This window comes from Cervus elaphus, chromosome 19 (genome assembly GCF_910594005.1).
Source record: "Cervus elaphus chromosome 19, mCerEla1.1, whole genome shotgun sequence".
Taxonomy (NCBI): domain Eukaryota; kingdom Metazoa; phylum Chordata; class Mammalia; order Artiodactyla; family Cervidae; genus Cervus; species Cervus elaphus.
The window spans coordinates 65,630,294-65,650,747 of record NC_057833.1 but is presented as its reverse complement, the minus strand read 5'-3'; the positions used below and the strand labels follow the sequence as shown (position 1 = coordinate 65,650,747).

At 38.4% G+C, this 20,454-nt stretch overlaps 1 protein-coding gene across 4 annotated transcripts in view; it reads right to left on the bottom strand.

Annotated features, from left to right (window-relative positions):
• ANKRD28 (ankyrin repeat domain 28) overlaps window positions 1-20,454 on the bottom strand; it is a 198,333-nt gene that overhangs the window by 77,392 nt on the left and 100,487 nt on the right. For all 4 annotated transcript variants that reach the window (XM_043875390.1, XM_043875392.1, XM_043875389.1 and 1 more), the window contains exon 3: window positions 564-642. In XM_043875390.1, the coding sequence (XP_043731325.1) occupies window positions 564-642 (79 nt within the window). The remainder of the gene's footprint in view (window positions 1-563; window positions 643-20,454) is intronic.

Sequence of the window (20,454 nt, the reverse complement as noted above, 5' to 3'; positions counted from 1 at the left end):
CAAAATTCACAGATGCTCAAAGTTCTTATATAAAATGTCATAGTATCTGCATATAACTGATACATATTCTTCTGAATATTTAAAATTCTCTCTAGATTACTTATAATACCTAATACACTATATAAATAGCAGTAAATAGAATACAATGATATGTAAATAGCTACCACTGAATGGCAAATTCATATTTTCCCTCTGGAACACTCTGGAATATTTTCAATCTATTTTTGACCTGTGGTTGGTTCAACACATGAATACACAACTCATGAATACAGAGGGCTGACTGCATTCTGATCTATTTTTTTCACTTTTCCATAGCATTTATCTCCTTATTCTACATCCTATAAAATTTACTTGTATTTGTAGCCTGTTTTTCTTTAGAGTTATATGCTCCACAAAGGAGGTGACTTGTTTTCCAATGTACTCTAAGTACCAGAAGAGTACATTACTTCTAGAATAAACAAATAAGTTTCAGGTTGTCTAACAAGTATGAAGAAATAGTGAGGTTTAATAAATATTAATGACAAAAATATACATGATGTGCTCTTACACAGAGCTGACCATACCAGATAAAATAAGCAATTCAATGATTTCTGCATCTCCAAGATAGGCAGCAGCATGCAGTGGAGTTCTCTTTTCATTGTCCTGTGATAAGAAGGAAAGGTGGAACATAAATTTTAATATAAAGTTAATTTTAATATACTTTAAATGAAGAAAAACCCACTATAAACTATAGCTTACTACTTCCACAACTCTAGTATGCAAGTCCCATTAACAGAGTATTTCTTTGCTAGGAAAAGAAAAGCCTAAAAAATATATCTTGGCCTTAAAATAATAGTATAAAATACAGCAAAGAATAAAAGATAAATCTAAGATGACAAAGCAATAGGTTCTTAGACTTTCTTTGAGTAAAGACGACTATATTGCTTATATTTACAGGAAAATTTCCTTTACTTCATACTACTTGCCCACCTTCCCCAAATTATATTTCCACAATTTGACACAGTTTATAAAACAAACCCTAATAAACCAAAAAGGTTGCTTATCAAAATGTTTCCATAAAACTACAGTGGCAAAAGTAGAAAATATCCCTGGGGATCTGAAATTATCTCTTAAAATAATCTTAAGGTTTTCTTAAAGTTCCTGCCAATTTCGGTTCTGGCTCTAAAATATATTCCTACCCTATACACAGTCTTCCAAACCTTCCTCTAGAAATGGAAGCTGCGTCTAAGTGCACGGCTGTGTGTACTTCTTGCCTCAAAGAATAATGTCCTGCAGTGTGAGAAGCAAGGTCTTAATGTCACACTTAGAGACTCAGTTCAAAGTATACCTCATCTAAAGTTACAACAGTGTTGCTGAAGTCATGGCATCTGAGAAAGCTATTCATTTACAAATATTTATTCTGAAATTTACAACCAAATTTTTAGATACTGGTTTTTGAGCCAGATTATTAAGTTTTTTTCCATTACTCATTTCCCTCTTTGTCCAGAGGAATAAAGTTTTTCCTGGTTATTGACCCACCCAGCAAGAGAACAGATTCCTAGCATGCCTTGAAGCGTTGTTACCTAGTGTGGACCGATCATGTGCGAGAGGAATGAACGGCACAGCTTCGACACCTTCAGCCTAGAAGACAAACTACTCCAGAGCCAAGACCAACACTTCCCACCTCCCTCACTGGACAGCATGCGTGAACTCTGCCCGCTTTGACCACGCAGGGGTAGGCTAATATCCGACAAGACTTAAGGAAAACATACTGAATGATCTTGTAGAATGATCTTGTAGAACAAAGCTGCCCCCAAAACACACAGTTCAACCACTGACTTCTGGACGATTAAGAGAAATAAAATTATTACATAGGTATCGTGGACATACCTGGTGGTTCAGGGGTTGGAAGTCTGCCTGCCAGTGCAGGGGACATGGGTTTGATCCCTGATCTGGGAAGATTCCCCATGCCAAGGGGCACCTAAGCCTGTGTGCCACAACTCCTGAGCCTGTGCTCCACAATAAGAGAAGTCACAGCAATGCAGAAGCCCATGCACCGCAGTTAAGAGTGCAGCTAGAGAAAACCCACGCGGCAGCAACAAAGACCCAGTACAGCCACAAATAAGTAAGCAAATAAATAAATAGAAATTATAAAATGGGTATTTTGGGGGGTCTCTGGTGTTATGATAGATAATATTGCAACTTTCAAGACTTAAAAAATGAAAAATTTCACATCACAATAATTTCCCAGTTTGGCAATACTCCAATTATACTAAGAAAAGACTGTTAGGCCAATGGGAATAAACTAGGGGAAAAAACTGGGGTTAAAAATATTCACAGGCAGTTCTAAAAAGGTTTAGATGTATTTATATAAAATTATTAGAAAATGTGTATAATACATAATTATAACTTGCTCCATATACATTTCTTCATATAATGTTAATATATTTGTGTCCTTAAAATAGTAATAGGTAAGAACGGAAAAGGAGATTGATATAGGGGTTGCTACTGTTTTTTTAATAAGCTAAGAGGTCTTGTCTGTCTAAAGCCCAGTTAATTTCCACAAGATCATATTTTTTATTCCAATACACACCCCATTAAACAAATGGTTTGCATAGAAATTATCGGACAAATAGTCATTGAGAAAGCTAACACAGAACCACTAAAATATAAGGCTTTATTCAAAGCTGAGTCCTAAACTTAGTCACTTTAATAAAAGGATCCTTGGCTGAAGGCTTTTCAGTGTTATTCACTAACACATCAAACTTCCCTATGGTATTTCGTGGTCAGTGGTTTAGTCGCTAAGTCGTGTACAACTCTCGCAACTTCATGGACTGTAATCTGCCAGACTCCTCTGTCCATGGGGATTCTCCAGGCAAGAATACTGGCGTGATCTGCCATTTCCTTCTCTACCCTATGGTATTTAAATATGACTAAACCCACTCAAACTGAGGAAAACATCTCCTCCACAGGATAAACCACATACACAGCACTCACAGCACACACATACACTCACATTTATGAGTGAGAGATGTCTGGAATTCTATGACTCAATGCCTTGAATCCTATTAAAGTATTTTATGACTATGAACGTTTTTTCCCTTTGATCTGTAGAGAGGAAAAACTAAGGAACAAATTGATTAATTTTAAAAGAAAAAATTTTACCTATCATATTTAGCTGCAATTAAATACTGAAAATGATACAATAAAACACTTAAGTTCTTTTTAACAAAATTTATTAGAATGAAAAAATTACTATACTCTTACACACACTGAATTTCACTTCAAGGATTTTTTCTTTTTTTAGATAAAGATATTGCTGCTAAGTGCTGCTGCTGCTGCTAAGTCGCTTCAGTCGTGTCCGACTCTGTGCGACCCCATAGACAGCAGCCCACCAGGCTCTGCCGTCCCTGGGATTCTCCAGGCAAGAATACTGGAGTGGGTTGCCATTTCCTTCTCCAAAAGATACTGCTATGTGTGAGAAAAACTTTAAGTATATTTACTGACCATCAGTTCAGTCAGTTCAGCTCCATAGTTGGAAGCAAAATGCTGAAAACAACTTAAATGCCCATCAACAAGGAAATGGTTATTAAAAATTTATGAAGCACAAGCAGTTCCTAACCAACCTTCATTTAACTGACTCACGTTAGTCCACGTTCTATTTCCTGAGTGAAACTTAACAGTGACGTTGGCACAGCATGTGTTTTGAGTATCAGACCACCACAACCAAGACCCTGCATGCTCATTCCTATCATTGGGTGTATGAGTACCAAGGGTAAGATAGGTTTGCTAACACAACTGCTTGCACCAACTGGACCTGCAATCATACATGTGATTTATTTATTTATTTATTATTTAAACTGATGAAACAGGAGTGAAGAAAAAGCAAACTGTTTGTATGATCACTAGGTGAAATACCATATAAAGACTCAATACAGGCAAGCTAAAAAAAGTACTGCTGAACTGGGTGCAGCCAAGACAACTGATACACTAAAGCAGTTAACATATACAGAGCTTGATTCTTCGGTATGTCAATTCTTACATCACCTAAAGAAACCCAAAATGGGAATTAGAGCTAATACCCTGGGGCAATGGTCTGTGCAAGTAAAGGAACACTGAACTCCTATTAGTGGACTCCACGCTGTCAACCAAAAGCCTTGCCCCAATTTTTTAAAAACTGGCTGGAATATTACACATTACAGTAAAATGATTAAAGATCATTTAAAATGCTTCCTTCTGTCAAACTTTGATTAGCGTATCAACTACCAGTTATGAACATTTTTAGATGAGAGTCTTGGAGCCGTATATCCATGGAATGAAATACTATGTCCAATTCCGAAGTGTAGGGGGTTTTCCCCACACATCCACACAACGCTCCAACACCAGCTAGCTGTCCTATAACTCAACACAATTCTGACACTACCTGCCAGGGGACAGCATCAGATGCCACAGGTTAAGGACTCAGTCCTACAAGAGGGGGTCCCCGCCCCACCACAGAGGTCAACAGCAAGTTCAGGTTGTTATCAGGCCTCTGACTGGCTACAAATCCAGGTTCCCCTGACCTCCTTGGGTGTGATTAATTGCTGGAGCAGCTGACAGGACTTAGAAAAGCAGTTTATTAACTAATACCAGTTTATTACACAAGATACTGGAGGACAGGAATTAAAACAGTCAGATGAAGAGAAACACAGGACAAGATCCTAAACAAAGGATCTTCTGTCCTCAGAGTCTGGGGCCTGGACCAGTGGCACGTGTAAGCATTTCTGGTTCACCAGCCCGGAAACTCTCTGAACCCCTCACCTTGTGGGTTTTTATGAGCTCCCACTGACTGCTGGCAACTGAACTCAATTTCCAGCCCTTCTTTCCTCAGAGATTAGAGGGTGAGACTAAAAGTTCCAATCACGTGGTTGGCTCCATAGGCAAGGACCCCACACTTAGAGCCTTTCCAAAAGTCATCTCATTAACATAAGGCACCACGGCTTTCCTCCTAGGAAATGTCAAGGTTTTTTCTGTGCTAGAAATAGAGACTAAGACTAAATATATATATTTCCTATTATAAACCATAATATCACACTATGTTTTCAATATAAAATAACAAGCAGACCCCAATGCTAAGACTCCAATGTTCCTTACCAATGGAACATCTCTAAAGCAAAGTGTTAAATGAAAAATGCAGCCTAGCAACAATTGTGTTAAAGGTTCTACACACTCCTAGACTCTTCTGGACTTGAATATGCATAAAACATCCTGCAAGGATACTCAAGGATATCCTGTATATTTAAGACACAGTGATTGCCTCTAGATGAAGAACACTGACCCACTAGAGTCTGAAGGGTGAGAGAGTTATTCCACACCATCTGTGGCCTTTGGTACTGTCTGGAGTTACTACCATGTACATGTTTCAAAAAGTAAAATAAAAAATTAAAAATAACATTTCAATCAGCTGAAAAGCATTGCAATAACTTCCCATACCAGGCATTTTCACAAGTCCAAGTGCCCATTAAAAAAAATGTTTCTTCATAATCAGTTTTTAAAGAAACCATACCTCCATGTTGTATTTCAAACAAATTTAACTAGAATTATTAAATACACAAAACAGACTCAAATAAAAAATTTCACTCATTTGATCACAAAGCTTTTTGATTATATCCACTGAGGTAAACATGTTTTTCTTATAGTTCTCATGTGGTGCTCTGGAAAGATATTTTGTGCATATGATCAGGACTACAAAAATTATTTACCCTCCCCCAATAAAAGCAAAACAAAAAAATAGTTTTAGCTCTTATAAGTGATTATCCTGAAGATGAAAAAGGACAGGTATTAATGGAGAGTAGTGACTGCTAACCACTTTGAGCTGACAGTGTAAGTTGCTCAGCTGTGACTCTCTGCAGCGCCATGAACTGCAGCCTGGCAAGCTCCTCTGCCCAAGGGATTCTCCAGGCAAGAGTACTGGAGTGAGCTGCCATTCTCTTCTGCAGGGGATCATCCCGACCCAGGGATGGAGCCCAGGTCCCCCACACTGCAGGCTGAGTCTTTAGCGTCTCAGCCACCAGGGAAGCCCCAGAGGCAAATGCTGGGCTGGTGCACCACACACCAGTGACTGGACAATGAGGAAGCTCCTTTGTGCTGGTACAACAGGTCTCCATATTGAACCTATGGGTGGTTATACAAATCTACACACGTGACAAAATGTCCCAGAATTATATACGAAGACATTACTACTACCCTGCCTCTCCTCCCCCAAATGAGTGCGTGCAAAAACTGGTGAAACCCAAGACAGGTGTATTGTCTAATTTAGTTGTATTGTGCCATTATCAACTTCCTGCTTTGGGGGTTTCCCTGGTGGTCCAGTGGTTAAGACTCCATGCTTCCAATGCAGGGAACCGGGTACGATCTTTGGTTGGGGAACTGAGATCCCACATGCTGCAGTGCAGCAAAAAAAAAAAAAAAAAAAAAACCACAAAACTTCCTGCTTCTGATAATGTACTCTAAGTAACAGGAGTAGGAGGAATCTGGTAGATGGAAACACAAAACCCTCTCTGTACCATTTTTTAAAATTCTGGAGTGTCCATAAATAATTTCTCCAAAATAAGGTTTTTAAAAAGTGTTCAGAAACATCCTGAATTATACTTTAGTTTTAGTTTTTATGCTGTATTATGGTGAACTCTGAAATGCTCACCCAAACACAGGCAAGCAAGGTTAAACAACTTGTGAGAAAGAAGGGAATCCATGGTGCATCCAAGCACAGGCCAGGAAAAGAGTGAGATCCACTAGGAAGTGCCTTATGTCAAACCTGGGAACTCAAACTACACCTCTACATTCTCAACATTTTTTGTGGAAATTTTAACTTAAAGCAGAGTTTGGGACCTGGTTGGAATAGGAGGAAGTGTTTGTGTGAGTACTCAGTTGTATCCAACTCTTTGCGACCCCATGGACTATATAAAAAATAGGTATGTGAAAGACAGAAATGATAAACTGAGAGATAGAACATCTGTATAAGGAGAAACAGAGTCTAAGAATTCACCTACTGAATGGAGTCAACCACATCCCCCACAGCAATGACTCCAGGCCGTGACTCTGCCCTGCTCCAGTGCTCAAGCTTTCATGTGTGTTAGCTGTGACCAGGAAGAACAGTAACCCTAGCATCACAGAGCTTGCTTTACATGCTAGGACCGCTCTAAGCACTTTGCCGCAACAGGTTAAGGAAATGCATACAGAATAAGAAATCAAGTCACAGAAAAGTTTAAAGAATTTACTCATCTGAAATTGGCAGAATCAGGACAGAAGCACCGGCAGTTGGGCTCCAGGGTACATGCTGTTAACTTATTTGACCCAATGGACCCTAGCCCGCCAGGCTCCTCTGGCCACAGCATTTCCCAGGCAAGAATGCTGGAGTGGGTTTGCCACGCCTTTCTCAGGGGATCTTCCTGACCAAGGGATCGAACCTGCATCTCTTACATCTCCTGCATTGATAGGAGATTTACCACTAGCACCACCTGAGAATCTCAATTTACTATACAGACTCTATAAGGCTCCATTCTATATTGAACCATTGTTTGTTTAAAACTAATCACTCTCCCTCAAAACCTGTGGCCTGACTTCACTTTTTCTTATCAATTTCTTATCATAATTTTCTAAGTAGTTTTCTTTTCTCTGTTTTCCATTTACTTTCCTCTAATGGTCACTTTCTTGGTTGCCACTTATCATTTTTACTTTTCTTTTATTTCTACTACTATCAGTCTGAAACTTTCCTGTTGAATATCTGGGTATCATCTTTCAAGGCTCAGCTTCTGGTCCACATAACTCAGCTGGAATTACCTAGGAATGAGTCATATCTACTCTTTGTCTTCACCTCTTCATAAAGTAAGTTATGATGGCTGGTTGTCCTCAAGATCCTGCACTCAGAGAAGCCTTGTGGTTAACCTCTGCCTTGGGGATATCGTTCCATAGGGTGCTGGTGGATGTCTGAGATGCCTCAAATAAGAGAACCCTAGTTTTCTTCAGTATGGAAGTGACACTCTGTACACTTAAGAACCATCTGGAAAAATCCTCAGATTGCGTTGTTAGTTTTTATTTTTACGTGACAGCAGATCAAAGTTGGAAGGCAATTTCACATTCACTAAATCATAAGCTCAATCACCTTTAGTGGCACCAATCATCTCCACTCTCCCTCCTTAACCTGATGTTTGAAAGCACTAACCTATCGCTAAAACCAGTTGTTGTTAAGCCGCTTGGTCATCTCCAACTCTCTGCGACCCTGTGGACTGCAGTATGCCAGGCTTCCATCCTTCACCAGCTCCCGGAGCTTGCTCAAACCCACATCCATCGAGTTGGTGATGCCATTCAACCATTTCATCCTCTGTTGTCCCCTTCTCCTCCCGCCTTCAATCTTTCCCAGCATCAGGGTCTTGTCCAATGAGTCAGCTCTTCGCATCAGGTGGCCAAAGTATTGGAGTTTCAGCTTCAGCATCAGTCCTTCCAATGAATATTCAGGATTGATTTCCTTCAGGGTTGACTGGTTTGATGTCTTTGCAGTCCAAGGAACCCTCAAGAGTTTTCTCTAGCACCACAGTTCAAAAGCATCAACTCTTTAGCACTCAGCCTTCTTCATGGTCCAACTCTCACATCCGTATGTGACTACTGGAAAAACCACAGCTTTGACTATACGGACCTTTGTCAGCAAAGTAATGTGTCTGGTTTTTAACACTGTATTGAAACCAGTCAATCTCTACTAAGAGAATGAACAGTGGCACATTTTCATCTTTCACCTTTGTTTCCTTTACCAAGAATGCACTTTCCCTGCCCAAATCTTTCCTACTCTTTATGGCCCAGCTCAGTCTTCAAGACCATGTCAATTCACTGGGATCGCTCTACCCCAGGCTTCTATTATGACATTATCATTTGTACTATTCAGGTGGCATTCTTCTTATTGCTCAACTCTGGTTTATGTCATGGTTTCATAATTAGGTAATAAGTATCTGGAGGAAGCAAACTATCTAATTTTATACCCACACAGCACCTGGCTCAAAGTTACATGCCACACAAGCACTAGAGAGGTTTAAACAAAGTGAAACATTAATGAAGAAGATTCACCATGAATCAAGGACACACTAATGTGACGCAGCGTGTGAGAGGCGTGTGTGTTGATCTGGGGGTCCCAGAACACAGTGTGCTCTAGGAGAGCTTCTGACAGACAACTACCCAGATCTCTGGGAACACACAACTATAAACATGAGTTAAAAACTAGCTCTATAATGTTTGTTATGATTCTTTTCCAAGGAATACTTGGAGAACCTCTGTGGAACCTTTAAGTTTCAGATTACAACATGAAAAATCATCTGCATTTAGCAGAACAATATAACTTTAAGTAAAAAGTATTTTCAACTGTAAATAGTCTGTGTTTCTCTCACTATTCTTAAGAGCTACAATTTATTGAACACATACCTTAGATGGCATTACTGGGTGCAAGGGAAAGAAATCTAAATTGAATCTGTTTAGGTAAAATGAATCTATCAGAAGGATGCCGGAATACCTCATGGAGCTGAGCAGCAAACAAACTACAGTTTTGGTAAGGAAGGCACGCAGCAAGGCCACAAGGGAACACGAAACATTCAGGACTCTTGTCTTTTTCCATTTTTTCAGCATCAGCTTCTTTTCTTTGCCTTTACCAACAACACCTTCCCTCTTATTAGGAAACAAAACCAATACAGATCCTGGGATTTACTTTTAAAAATTCAGCAGCCCCAAGAGAAGTCTTTAATTTTAAACCTCAGAACAGTACTCTGATAGACTCCACTTTGGTACGTTGCTTACCTGTATACCAACAGAGTGCAGTAACCATGTGGGACAACAAGCTTCTCAGAAAAGGAGTGCAACCTGTGGATCTTTATTTTGTGGCAGGCACTGCATAAGGCATTTCACATATCTGCTTTACTTTGCAAAATGACTGTATGGTTTAGCATGCATTATTCTTAAGAGATGAGAAAACTGTTTTTAAACCCAGGCTCTTCACCTAAACACTGTTAACAACGGACCAATTAAAAGTATTTATCAAAGTTTGGCAAGCTGTGGCTTCTCCCGGGAATTGTGAAAAAAGCAAAACCGCTACAAATACACTGCTTAGCTCTTTGGGCTGGAGGTGGAACTTCCCCACACTTGGGGACAGTGAAATCTCGCTTATTCCTTCTATGCACAGAGCAGAACTATCATTAGGCTGTAAACAATGTCCCTCTAACATTCTCTTTCTATATTCACACAAGGAGGAAAAGGAATGGCTAAGGAATAATTGGGCAGGCTACTTCTCCTTCCATTTCTTTAGAAAAGTGCGCTAGCCAGATATCCAGGATTGCCTATACATTTGACCCTTGGACAGCATGGGTTTGAACTGCGTAGGTCCATATATAAGCCAGTTTTTTTCAATAAATATATTAGGAAAAATTCTGGAGATCTATGACAATTTGGAAAACTTACAAGTGAACTATGTAGTCTACATATACTGAAAAAACTAAGAAAAAGTTAGGCATATCATGAAGGCATAAAATACATGTAGATACTAGTCTATCCTTGCTTAGGCATAAAGTGTGTGATATTTAATATATTTAATGTTAGTTTTCTTACTGTTTTATAACTTTGCTTTCAAAGGATTATATTACTATATGGTATCCCCTCCTCCTCCTCCTCCCTCATCTTATAATTGGAGAAACTGCATTACCAGCCTATCAATAACATAACTAAGTGGTTTTTGTACAGGCTAGGCTTCTGAGAAACAACTGATTACACCAGGCTACCACAGAACAATCATATTGTTGCTGCTTCAATATCACTGCATGAATTGTTGTACTTGTAAATAAACATGAGTTTCTTTTTCATATTTTCTTTTTTGATGTTTAGTGTTAGCAATACATATAACATCTAGTGATTTGTATCATTATAAGACAATATTGATGGTGGTGGTGAGAGAGATGATTCATCTTATAAACAGATGATGTAAACTTACAGTACAGTCAAGTATTGTAAATGTATTTTCTCTTCCTATAATTTGCTTAATAATATTCCTTTTTTCTAGTTCACTCTAAGAATATAGTGCGTGCATGGTCAGTCATGTCTGACTCTTTGTGACCCCTACTCTCAGTAGCCCTCTGTCCTTGGGATTTTCCAGGCAAGAATAGTAGAATGGATTGCTATTTCCTCCTCCAGGGGATCTTCCTGACCCAGGGATCAAACCTACATCTCTTGAGTCTCTTGCATTAATAGGTGGATTCTTTAACACTGAGCCACCTGGGAAGCCCATATAATACAAATAACATACCTTATCTGTGTTAATCAACTGTTTATGTTATTGGCAAGGCATCTAGTCAACAGTAAGCTATTAGTATTAAGTTTTAGGTGAGTCAAAAATCATACATGAATTTTCAGCTACACCTGCTGGGTGCAGAGTAGGGGTGGGTGCCCTTTATTCCCATGCTGTTCAAGGATCAACTGCATTTAAGTACCAGGGAGAGTACCTAGGTATGAATGTCTATACTTCCACACTTCTGAAAACACTTAACAAGAAAGTATATATCCAACAGTTCACCAATGATACATAGTAAGTCAGCTATATTAAAAATAAATAATATAATGACCTAGTTGTGCTGGTTAAACTAAAACACAAAACCAAAAACAATTCATCTCAAATAATGTACCTTAAACACAGCAACAGATGCTTTACAAATCCTAATCTCAGTACAATGAATGCAAGCCAAACTTTAAAAACTTCAGAGCAATAAAAGGGATGCTCAATAAATATCTGCTGGCTTGAATTTATCAAACTCACAGGCAAATCTCCTAAGACAGATAAAAATTAAAGTCAATGAGTAGCATAAAGCAAAACCTAAAGGAACTTGAAATGTTTAGCTTTTGACAGTAACAATCATTCTGGATAACAGAGACAAGGAGATTTTACCTGACCCTCAATCACCCTTGTAAAAGGTTACAGTTATAAAAATATTCTAGGGAAGTTGGGGAAGGGGGAAAAGAAGGCAAAGAAGAGGGTGAAAGTTATTCTCTTGGTTTAATGTGTTATTAAGGAGATTTTGAAAATAGCACCATCTTTTAGGACAGAAAATGTTTACAGTTCTTTAATTGTAACCTCTTATTTTTCAAGTACAGAAAAGCACCAATTAAAAATGGTTTTAAAATAAAAAGATCTCCTCTCAGAAGGGTAGGGACAACACTGGTTCAATCAGCAGCTCAATGACATGTGAGGTCTCTCTCAGAAATCCTACCTGTCCACTTTGCTGCCAACCACAACTATATGTTCCAACCACAGTGTAAAGGCTCATCTCAAGCTAGTCCACCCCAGACAACATCCAGCAACTATCCAGTAGCAGAAGCCATCTACTCCCTGTATGTCTACTGTAATTAATTACTTAATGAAATTTCAAAAGCAGTTTTAGGTTTTAAACACATCAATACATGACAATCACTCAAAGTCAGAACCTTAGGGTTCACTCTTGATGTTGCAAATTCTATGGGTTTGGACAAATGTTTAATGAAACTTATGTATCTATCATTATGGTATCAGAGCATTTTCATTGCCCTAGAAATCCCATGTGCCCTGCCTATTCATTCCCACCCCCATCAACCCCTCATGTTTATACTGTCTCCACAGTTTTAACTTCTCCAGAAAGTCATACAGTTGGAATCATATAGTATGTAGCCTTTCAGACTGGTTTCTTCCACTAAGTATAGCATGCATTTAAGGTTTCTTCATGTCTTTTCATGGCTTGATAGCTCATTTGTTTTTAGTGCTGAATAATAATCTATTATTTATCCATTTACCTATTGAAGGACATCTTTGTTGTCATTGCTGTTGAGTCGCTCAGCCGTGTCCGACTCTGTGATTCCATGAACTGCAGCACGCCAGGATTCCCTGTCCTTTACCACCTCCCAGAGTTTGCTCAAGCTCATGTCCACTGGGTTGGTGATGCCATCTAACCATCCTGTCCTCTGTCGCCCCTTCTCCTCCTGCCTTCAATCTTTCCCAGCATCAGGGTCTTGTACAATGAGTTGGCTCTTCACATCAGGTGCCCAAAGTACTGGAGTTTCAGCTTCGGCACCAGTCCTTCCAATGAATATTCAGGACTGATTTCCTTTAGGATTGACTGGTTTGATCTCCTTGCTGTCCAAGGTACTCTGAAGAGTCCTCTCCAACAGCACAGTTTAAAAGCATCAATTCTTTGGCCTTCAGCCTTCTTTATGGTTCAACTCTCACATCTGTACATCACTACTGGAAAAACCATAGCTTTGAATATATGTACCTTTGTCGGCAAGGTAGTGTCTCTGCTTTCTAATACAATGAGTTTGTCACAGCTTTTTTTCCAAGGAACAAGCGTCTTTTAATTTCATGACTGCAGTCACTGTCAGCAGTGATTTTGGAGCCCAAGAAATTAAAGCCTGTCACTGTTTCTGTTATTTCCCCATCTATTTGCCTTGAAGTGATGGGACTGGATGTCTTGATCCTGATTTTCAAATGTTGAGTTTTAAGCCAGCCTTTTCACTCTCCTCTCACCCTCGTCAAGAGGCTCTTTAGTTCTCTTCACTTCCTGTCAAAACGGTAGTGTCATCTGCATAGCTGAGGTTATTGATATTTCTCCAGCAATTCTGATTCCAGTCTGTGCTTCATCCAGCCTGCTTGGTTGCTTCCAAGTTTTACATCTTCCTTTTCAATTTGTATACCATTTAGTTCCTTTCCCTTGTTATTTCCACATTAGCTGGAACTTTCAGGATGATGCTGAAAAGTTGTTGTAAAAGGGAACACTCTTGTCTTACACCCAATCTTAGTGGGAAAGGTTTGAGTTTCTCACCATTAGCTGTAGATTTTTTTTGTCGACATGCTTTATCAAGTTGAGGTAGTTCCCTAATTATTCCTAAGCTTAAGGAAAGACTTTATCATGAAGGTGTTGGATTTTGTCAAACACTTTTTCTGCACTATAGATATGATTTTGTGATTTTCTTTTTTAGCCTGTTGATATGACAGTTTACATGAATTAACTTTCAAAGGTTGAACCAGACTTGCATAGCTGGCATAAATCCCAACTGACCATGTTGTAGAATTCTTCTTACACATCGTTGTATTTGATTCGTTAACACTTTGTTGAGAAACTTTCACATCTATGTTCATGAAAGATACTGGTCTGTAGTTTTCTTTTCCTATACTGTTTTTGTCTCATTTTCATATTAGGGTAATGCCAGCCTCAAAGCCTGGAAAATCCCATGGATGGAGGGGCCTGGTGGGCTGCAGTCCATGGAGTTGCTAGCAGTCGGACACGACTGAGCGACTTCACTTTCACGTGTTGAGAAGGAAATGGCAACCCACTCCAGTCTTCTTGCCTGGAGAATCCCAGGGACGGAGGGGCCTGGTGGGCTGCAGTCCATGGAGTTGCTAGCAGTCGGACACGACTGAGCGACTTCACTTTCACGTGTTGAGAAGGAAATGGCAACCCACTCCAGTATTCTTGCCTGGAGAATCCCAGGGACAGGGGAGCCTGGTGGGCTGCCGTCTATGGGGTCGCACAGAGTCAGACACAACTGAAGTGATTTAGCAGCAGCAGCATCAACCTCAAAGAATGAGTTAGAAAACATTCCCTCTGCTTCTAGCCTTTGAAAGAGATTGTAGAGAACTGATATAATTTCTTAAGTGTTTGGTAGAATTCATCAGTGAATCTGTCTGGGCCTGGTGCTGTTTTAGAAGGTTATTAATTGTTGACTCAATTTCTTAATAGATATAGCCTATTTGGACTGTCTGTTTCTTGTGAGACTCTCAGCAAAAGAATTTTTTAAAGGAACTGTCTATTTTATCTAGGTTGCCCAATTTCCAGGCATGGAGTTGTTTGCGCTACTCCTTTATAATCCTTTTCAGGTCCACAGGCCCCACAGTGACAGCCCTTCTTTCATTTCCGATAAGAGTAATCTGTGCCTCCTCTCCTTTTTTCTTAGCTGGTGGAGGCTTATCTATTTTGTCAATCTTTTTAAAGAACTAGCTTTTGGTTTCACTGAAAACAGAAAATCAATAGAGAAAAATCAATTTAATTGACTTTTGCTCTAATTCTATTTCTTCTGCTTTTTTTGGATTTAACTTGCTCTTCCTTTTCTAGTTTCCTAAAAGCTTAGATTACTAATCTTCTCTTCTAATATATACATTCAATGGTGTACATTTCCAGAAAAAGCAATGCTTTCATTGCATCCTCCAAATTTTGATAAATTGTGCTTTCATTTTCAGTACAAAATCTTTTATATTTCACTTGAGATTTATTCCATGGCACATTGTTATTTAGAAGTTTGTTACTTTAATCTGCATGTATTTGGGATTTTCCAGTTAACTTTGTTAGTGACTTCTAGTTTAATTCCATTTTGTTCTGAGAGCAGACGTTACATAATTTCTATTCTTTTGAATTTGTTAAAGTGTGTTTTATGGCCTAGAATGTGCTCTATCATGGTAAATATTTCATGTGAACTTAGAATGTATACTCTGAAGCTGTTGGATGAAGCAGTCTACAGATGTCAACTATGTCCAGCTGTTTGATAGCGCTATTGATTATGTCCTTACTCATTTTTTACTACTTGATCTATTTCTGATAGAGGAGTGTTGGAGTCTCCATCTCTAACAGTTGATTCATCTATTTTCCCCTGCAGTTCAATCAGTTTTTCTCTCACATAGTTTGATACTCTGTTCTTAGGTGCATACATATTAAGGATTGTTATGTCTTCCCAAAGAAGGGACCCTTTGATCCCTATATGAGACCCTTCTTTATCCCTGATAACTTCCCCTGCTTTGAAGTATATTGTGTCTGAAATTTATATGGCTACTCCTGCTTTGTCCTTTTTTTTTAAATTGAAATATAGTGATTTACAATGTTCTGTTAATTTCTGCTGCACATCAAAGTAATTTCAATTTTATATATATATGAAGTGCAGTGTTAGTCACTCAGCTGTGTCCAACTCTTTGTGACCCCATGGACTATAGCCCGCCAGGCTCTTTTGTCCTCGGGATTCTTCAGTCTATGGGGTTGCACAGAGTCGGACATGACTAAAGCGACTTCGCAGCAGCAGCAGCAGCACATATATATATACACACACACACATATGTATATATTATACACACACACACACACACACACATTCTTTTCAGTTATTATTCTACATTGTGGTGTATCTCAGGACACTGAGCATAGCTCCCTGTGCTATGCAGGAGGACCTTGCTGTTCATCCATTCTATATAATAGTTTGCATCTGTTAACCCCAGACTTCCAGTCTGTCCCTCTTCCATCCACTCTCCTCCCTGACAACCACAAGTCTGTTTCTCTATGCCTGTGACTCTGTTTATGTTTCGTGGATACGTTAATTTATGTCATGTTTCAGATTCCATATGTAAGTGGTATCATATGGTATTTGTCTGACTTACTTCACTTATTATCATCATATCCAGATCCAACCATGTTGCTGTAAACGGCATTATTTCATTCTTTTTTATGGCTGAGTGGTATTCAATTGCATATTTGAGCCACATTTTCTTTATTCATTTATATGTTGATGAACAACAAGGTTGTGTCCATGTCTTGGTTACTGTGACTAATGCTGCTTATGAACATAGGGGTGCATGTATCTTTATGAGTTGTAGTTTTGTCTGGGTATATGCCCAGAAGTGGGATTGCTGGATCCTATGAGGTAACTGTTTTTAGTTTTTTGAGGTACTGGCATAATGTTTCCACAGTGGCTGTACCAACTTACATTCCCATACTTCTGCTTTCTTTTGATTAGTGTTAGCATGATTTTTTTTTCTTCATCCATTATTTGTATGTGTCTTTCTGTTTAAAGTGGGTTTCCTATACACAACATATTGCTGTTCTTCAATCCTCAGTCATGTCAAACTCTTTGCGACCCCACAGACTGCAGCATGCCAGGCTTCCCTGTCCTTCACTATCTCCCAGAGTTTGCTCAAACTCATGTCTGATGAATTGGTGAGGGCATCCAACCATCTCATCCTCTGTAGCCCCCTTCTCCTCCTGCCTTCAATCCTTCCCAGCATCAGGGTCTTTTCGAATGAGTTGGATCTTCGCATCAGGTGGCCAAAGTACTGGAGCTTCATCTATAGCATCAGTCCTTTCAATGAGTATTCAGGGTTGATTTCCTTGCTATCCAAGGAACTCTCAAGAGTCTTCTCCAGTACCAGAGTTTGAAAGCAACTTTCAACTGGCTCATTTAGAGCACTGACTACTGATACACTTGGATTAATAGTTACTATATTCATTACACTTTTCTATTTGTTTCCCTCATTCTTTATTCCTATTTTTATCTTCAACTCTCTTTCTGCCTTTTGCAGTTTTACTTTAGCATAAATTTAGTAAAAATCCATTTTCTCTACATTCTTAGCCTACAGTTGCACTTTAAAAAAATTTTAATGGTTGGACTACAGATTACTGTACACATTTACAGCTGATCTATCTACTTTCATAGATACTGTCAGTTCTTTTAGAAACAAAATAACCCTGATTCTTCAGTCCTGTCCCTTATTATCACTGTCACCCACACAAAATCAGACCTCTGACCATCAGAAGAAGGGGGAAAATTAATGACTACTAAGTAAGAAGCCAAAGTTTCTGCTACTTTGAGTTTGCAAGACAATGTGGTATGAGGAAAATATCAGAAGACGCAAGACACCTATTAGAGAAGAAAGTCAAAGCAATTTTATTACAACCCACTGAAAAGAAAAATGTAATGAAACAAAAAAGAATCATTAGCTGTATTATAAGCTAAAATCTGATGAAGCATCCCCCGTCACCCCTAAAATCACCGTGAAATCACCCAGGCTTAAGTGATATATTATAATTCACAGGGCAAACAGAATAGTTTACAGAGCTGTCACCACTGTGGACAAAAATAGCCTCAGAGATCATCTAGTTCAATTGCTTTATTTTACAAATGAGAAAAACAGGGTTCAGAGAAGCTGAACCTTGGAAGGGCACACAGGCTAGAATCTGGTTTGTCTGACTTAGAAGCCAAGATTCCTCTCGCTATTACATTTTGGATCTCTTTACCTTCTTACAGTTTAATAAGTTAACAGCACCAATGTGGGAGCTAGCATTCTTTATATTCATGTGTTTAGCTGTAAATATCTGCACATATTTGGATTTTAGAAAATAATATATTTTAAAAATCAAAGCAGTGGACTTCCCTGGTGGTACGGTAGGAAAGAATCTGCCTGCGAAGGCAGGGTACATGGGCTTGACCCCTGGTCCAGGAAGATTCCACATGACATGGAGCAACTTAAGCCCGAGGGCCACAAGTACTGAAGCGTGAACACTTAGAGTCTGTGCTCTGAAACAAGAGAAGCCACCACAATGAGAAGCTCATGCGCCACAACCAAGAGTAGCCCCTGCTCACCACAAGTGGAGAAAAGCCCAAATGGCAACGAAGACCCAGCGAGCCAAAAATAAATAAATATATAATTTTTTAAAGCAGTAACAAAGGACTCATTACTATCCCATAACTGTAGAAATATGGCCCCACTTTAGAAAAAATTTCCATATAGCATGACAACCTTAACCTTCTTTTTAGAGCCCTCTATCTGTGGTAATTACAATTATGAAGTGAAACTCACAGTACAGAGTCCAGGAATAAGAGACGTTTTCAGTGCTTAGAAAAGAATCACACGAAAGAGGAGACTCAATCCTAAGATAATTTAAACACAAAATATCACATTGCCTACTAGAAAATACATGTAACTGAGAGTTACATTAACATTTATTAAAATTTATTAAATTAACGTTTATTAAGACATTCATTAAAATTATTAACAGTTTTTATAGTTAGTAAACAAGGAAGGGGTTCTCCTGGCGGCTCAGTTGGTAGAAAACCCGCCTGCAATGCGGGAGACCTGGATTCGACCCCTCAGTTGGGAAGATCCCCTGGAGAAGGGGATGGCTACCCACTCCAGCATCCTGGCCTGGAGAATTTCACGGACTGTATAGTCCATGGCACGGCAAAGAGTCAGACACGACTGAGCGACTTGCACTTTCAAACATGGAAGCTACACACAACAATTCATATTTCTTGGTGAAGCTTATTTTGAACAGTCTCCATTTATAAACAAATACTTTAGATAAGGCTACTCAAATATGCCCTCACTTAACTATAAATATTAATCTTCAGCACAAGATAACATTTTATATTATCAGCAGCTTGAGAAAAAGAAATCTAGTCACAAATATATGCATATGTCGTAAGGTCATGATATTTAACTATTAAATCACATATATTCTCAATTAATAGATAATCTAAATATGCTCCACCAGCAAATTACATGTATTATATATAACCTTAAACATTAATTTAGAACAGGACTAAAAAAATCAAGTAAGAATCAGATTTCACAGCTACAATGGGGGGGGTGTCTTCATCCTGATTTGAAATATACCAGTTAAAATCATTAGATACACTAGAAAGATTTGATCTTATCTCTAAAATCCTATGCTTGAACTCTAACACAGTGAGTAAATACAAATATGGCTTTCTGTGGTAGGTAGGAATCAATGTGGTTCTGTAAATATATTACACACAGAAACCTCTTTCAGGTGTGGGAAACAAAATGATCAACTTTATTAAATGGGTTTATGAAAATGTACTTTAGTCAAGTTTATGCAGCAGCATTTTACTTTTTAAGTGATTTTATGTTATTCTTTAAGTGATTTATATAATTAATATTTTTTTCCATTCGGCAGCTGAACCAAAAGGAAGACTTCCCCCAGTTACATAACAAGAGTTGTCAATACCTTTAAAGAAATTATCCTTGTATTCAGTAAGATTTTCAGCATAAATTATCTGTATTTAGTACAATATCAATTTGGGACAATATAAAAAAATTAACATTTGTGTCACTGGAGTCCTAGAAGGAGAGGAGAAAGAAACTAAGAAAAGAAAAAAATTCTGAAGAAATAACAGTTGGAGATTTCGCAATTTTTGGTAAAGACATACATTTATACATTCAATATGTTTAGTGAACAACAAATAGGATAAATGGAAAGAAAACCATGCCGAGACACACCATTATCAAACTGTTAAACTCAATGATAAAGAAAAATTGTTTTTCTCAGGCTGCTTTTAAAGACAAGTTACATATAAAAGAAATACTCAAATACTTGGATTTCTTATCAGAAACCAGGGAGGCCAAAAGGCTGAAAAAAAAAAAAACAAAAATATAAAAAACCTGTCAAACAAGAATTCTGTATGACATGAAAGTGTCCTTTAGAAATGAAGGCAAAATAAAAACATTCTCAGATAAAAGAGAACTAAAGGAAATTAATTCCCAGCTGACTTGCTCTATAAGAAATGCTAAATGAAGTTTTTTTCAGGCTGAAGGGAAATGCTACCAGAAGGGAAACAGATCTTCAAATATGAAGGAAGCAGGATTTATTGAAAGCAAAAAATTTTAATGTT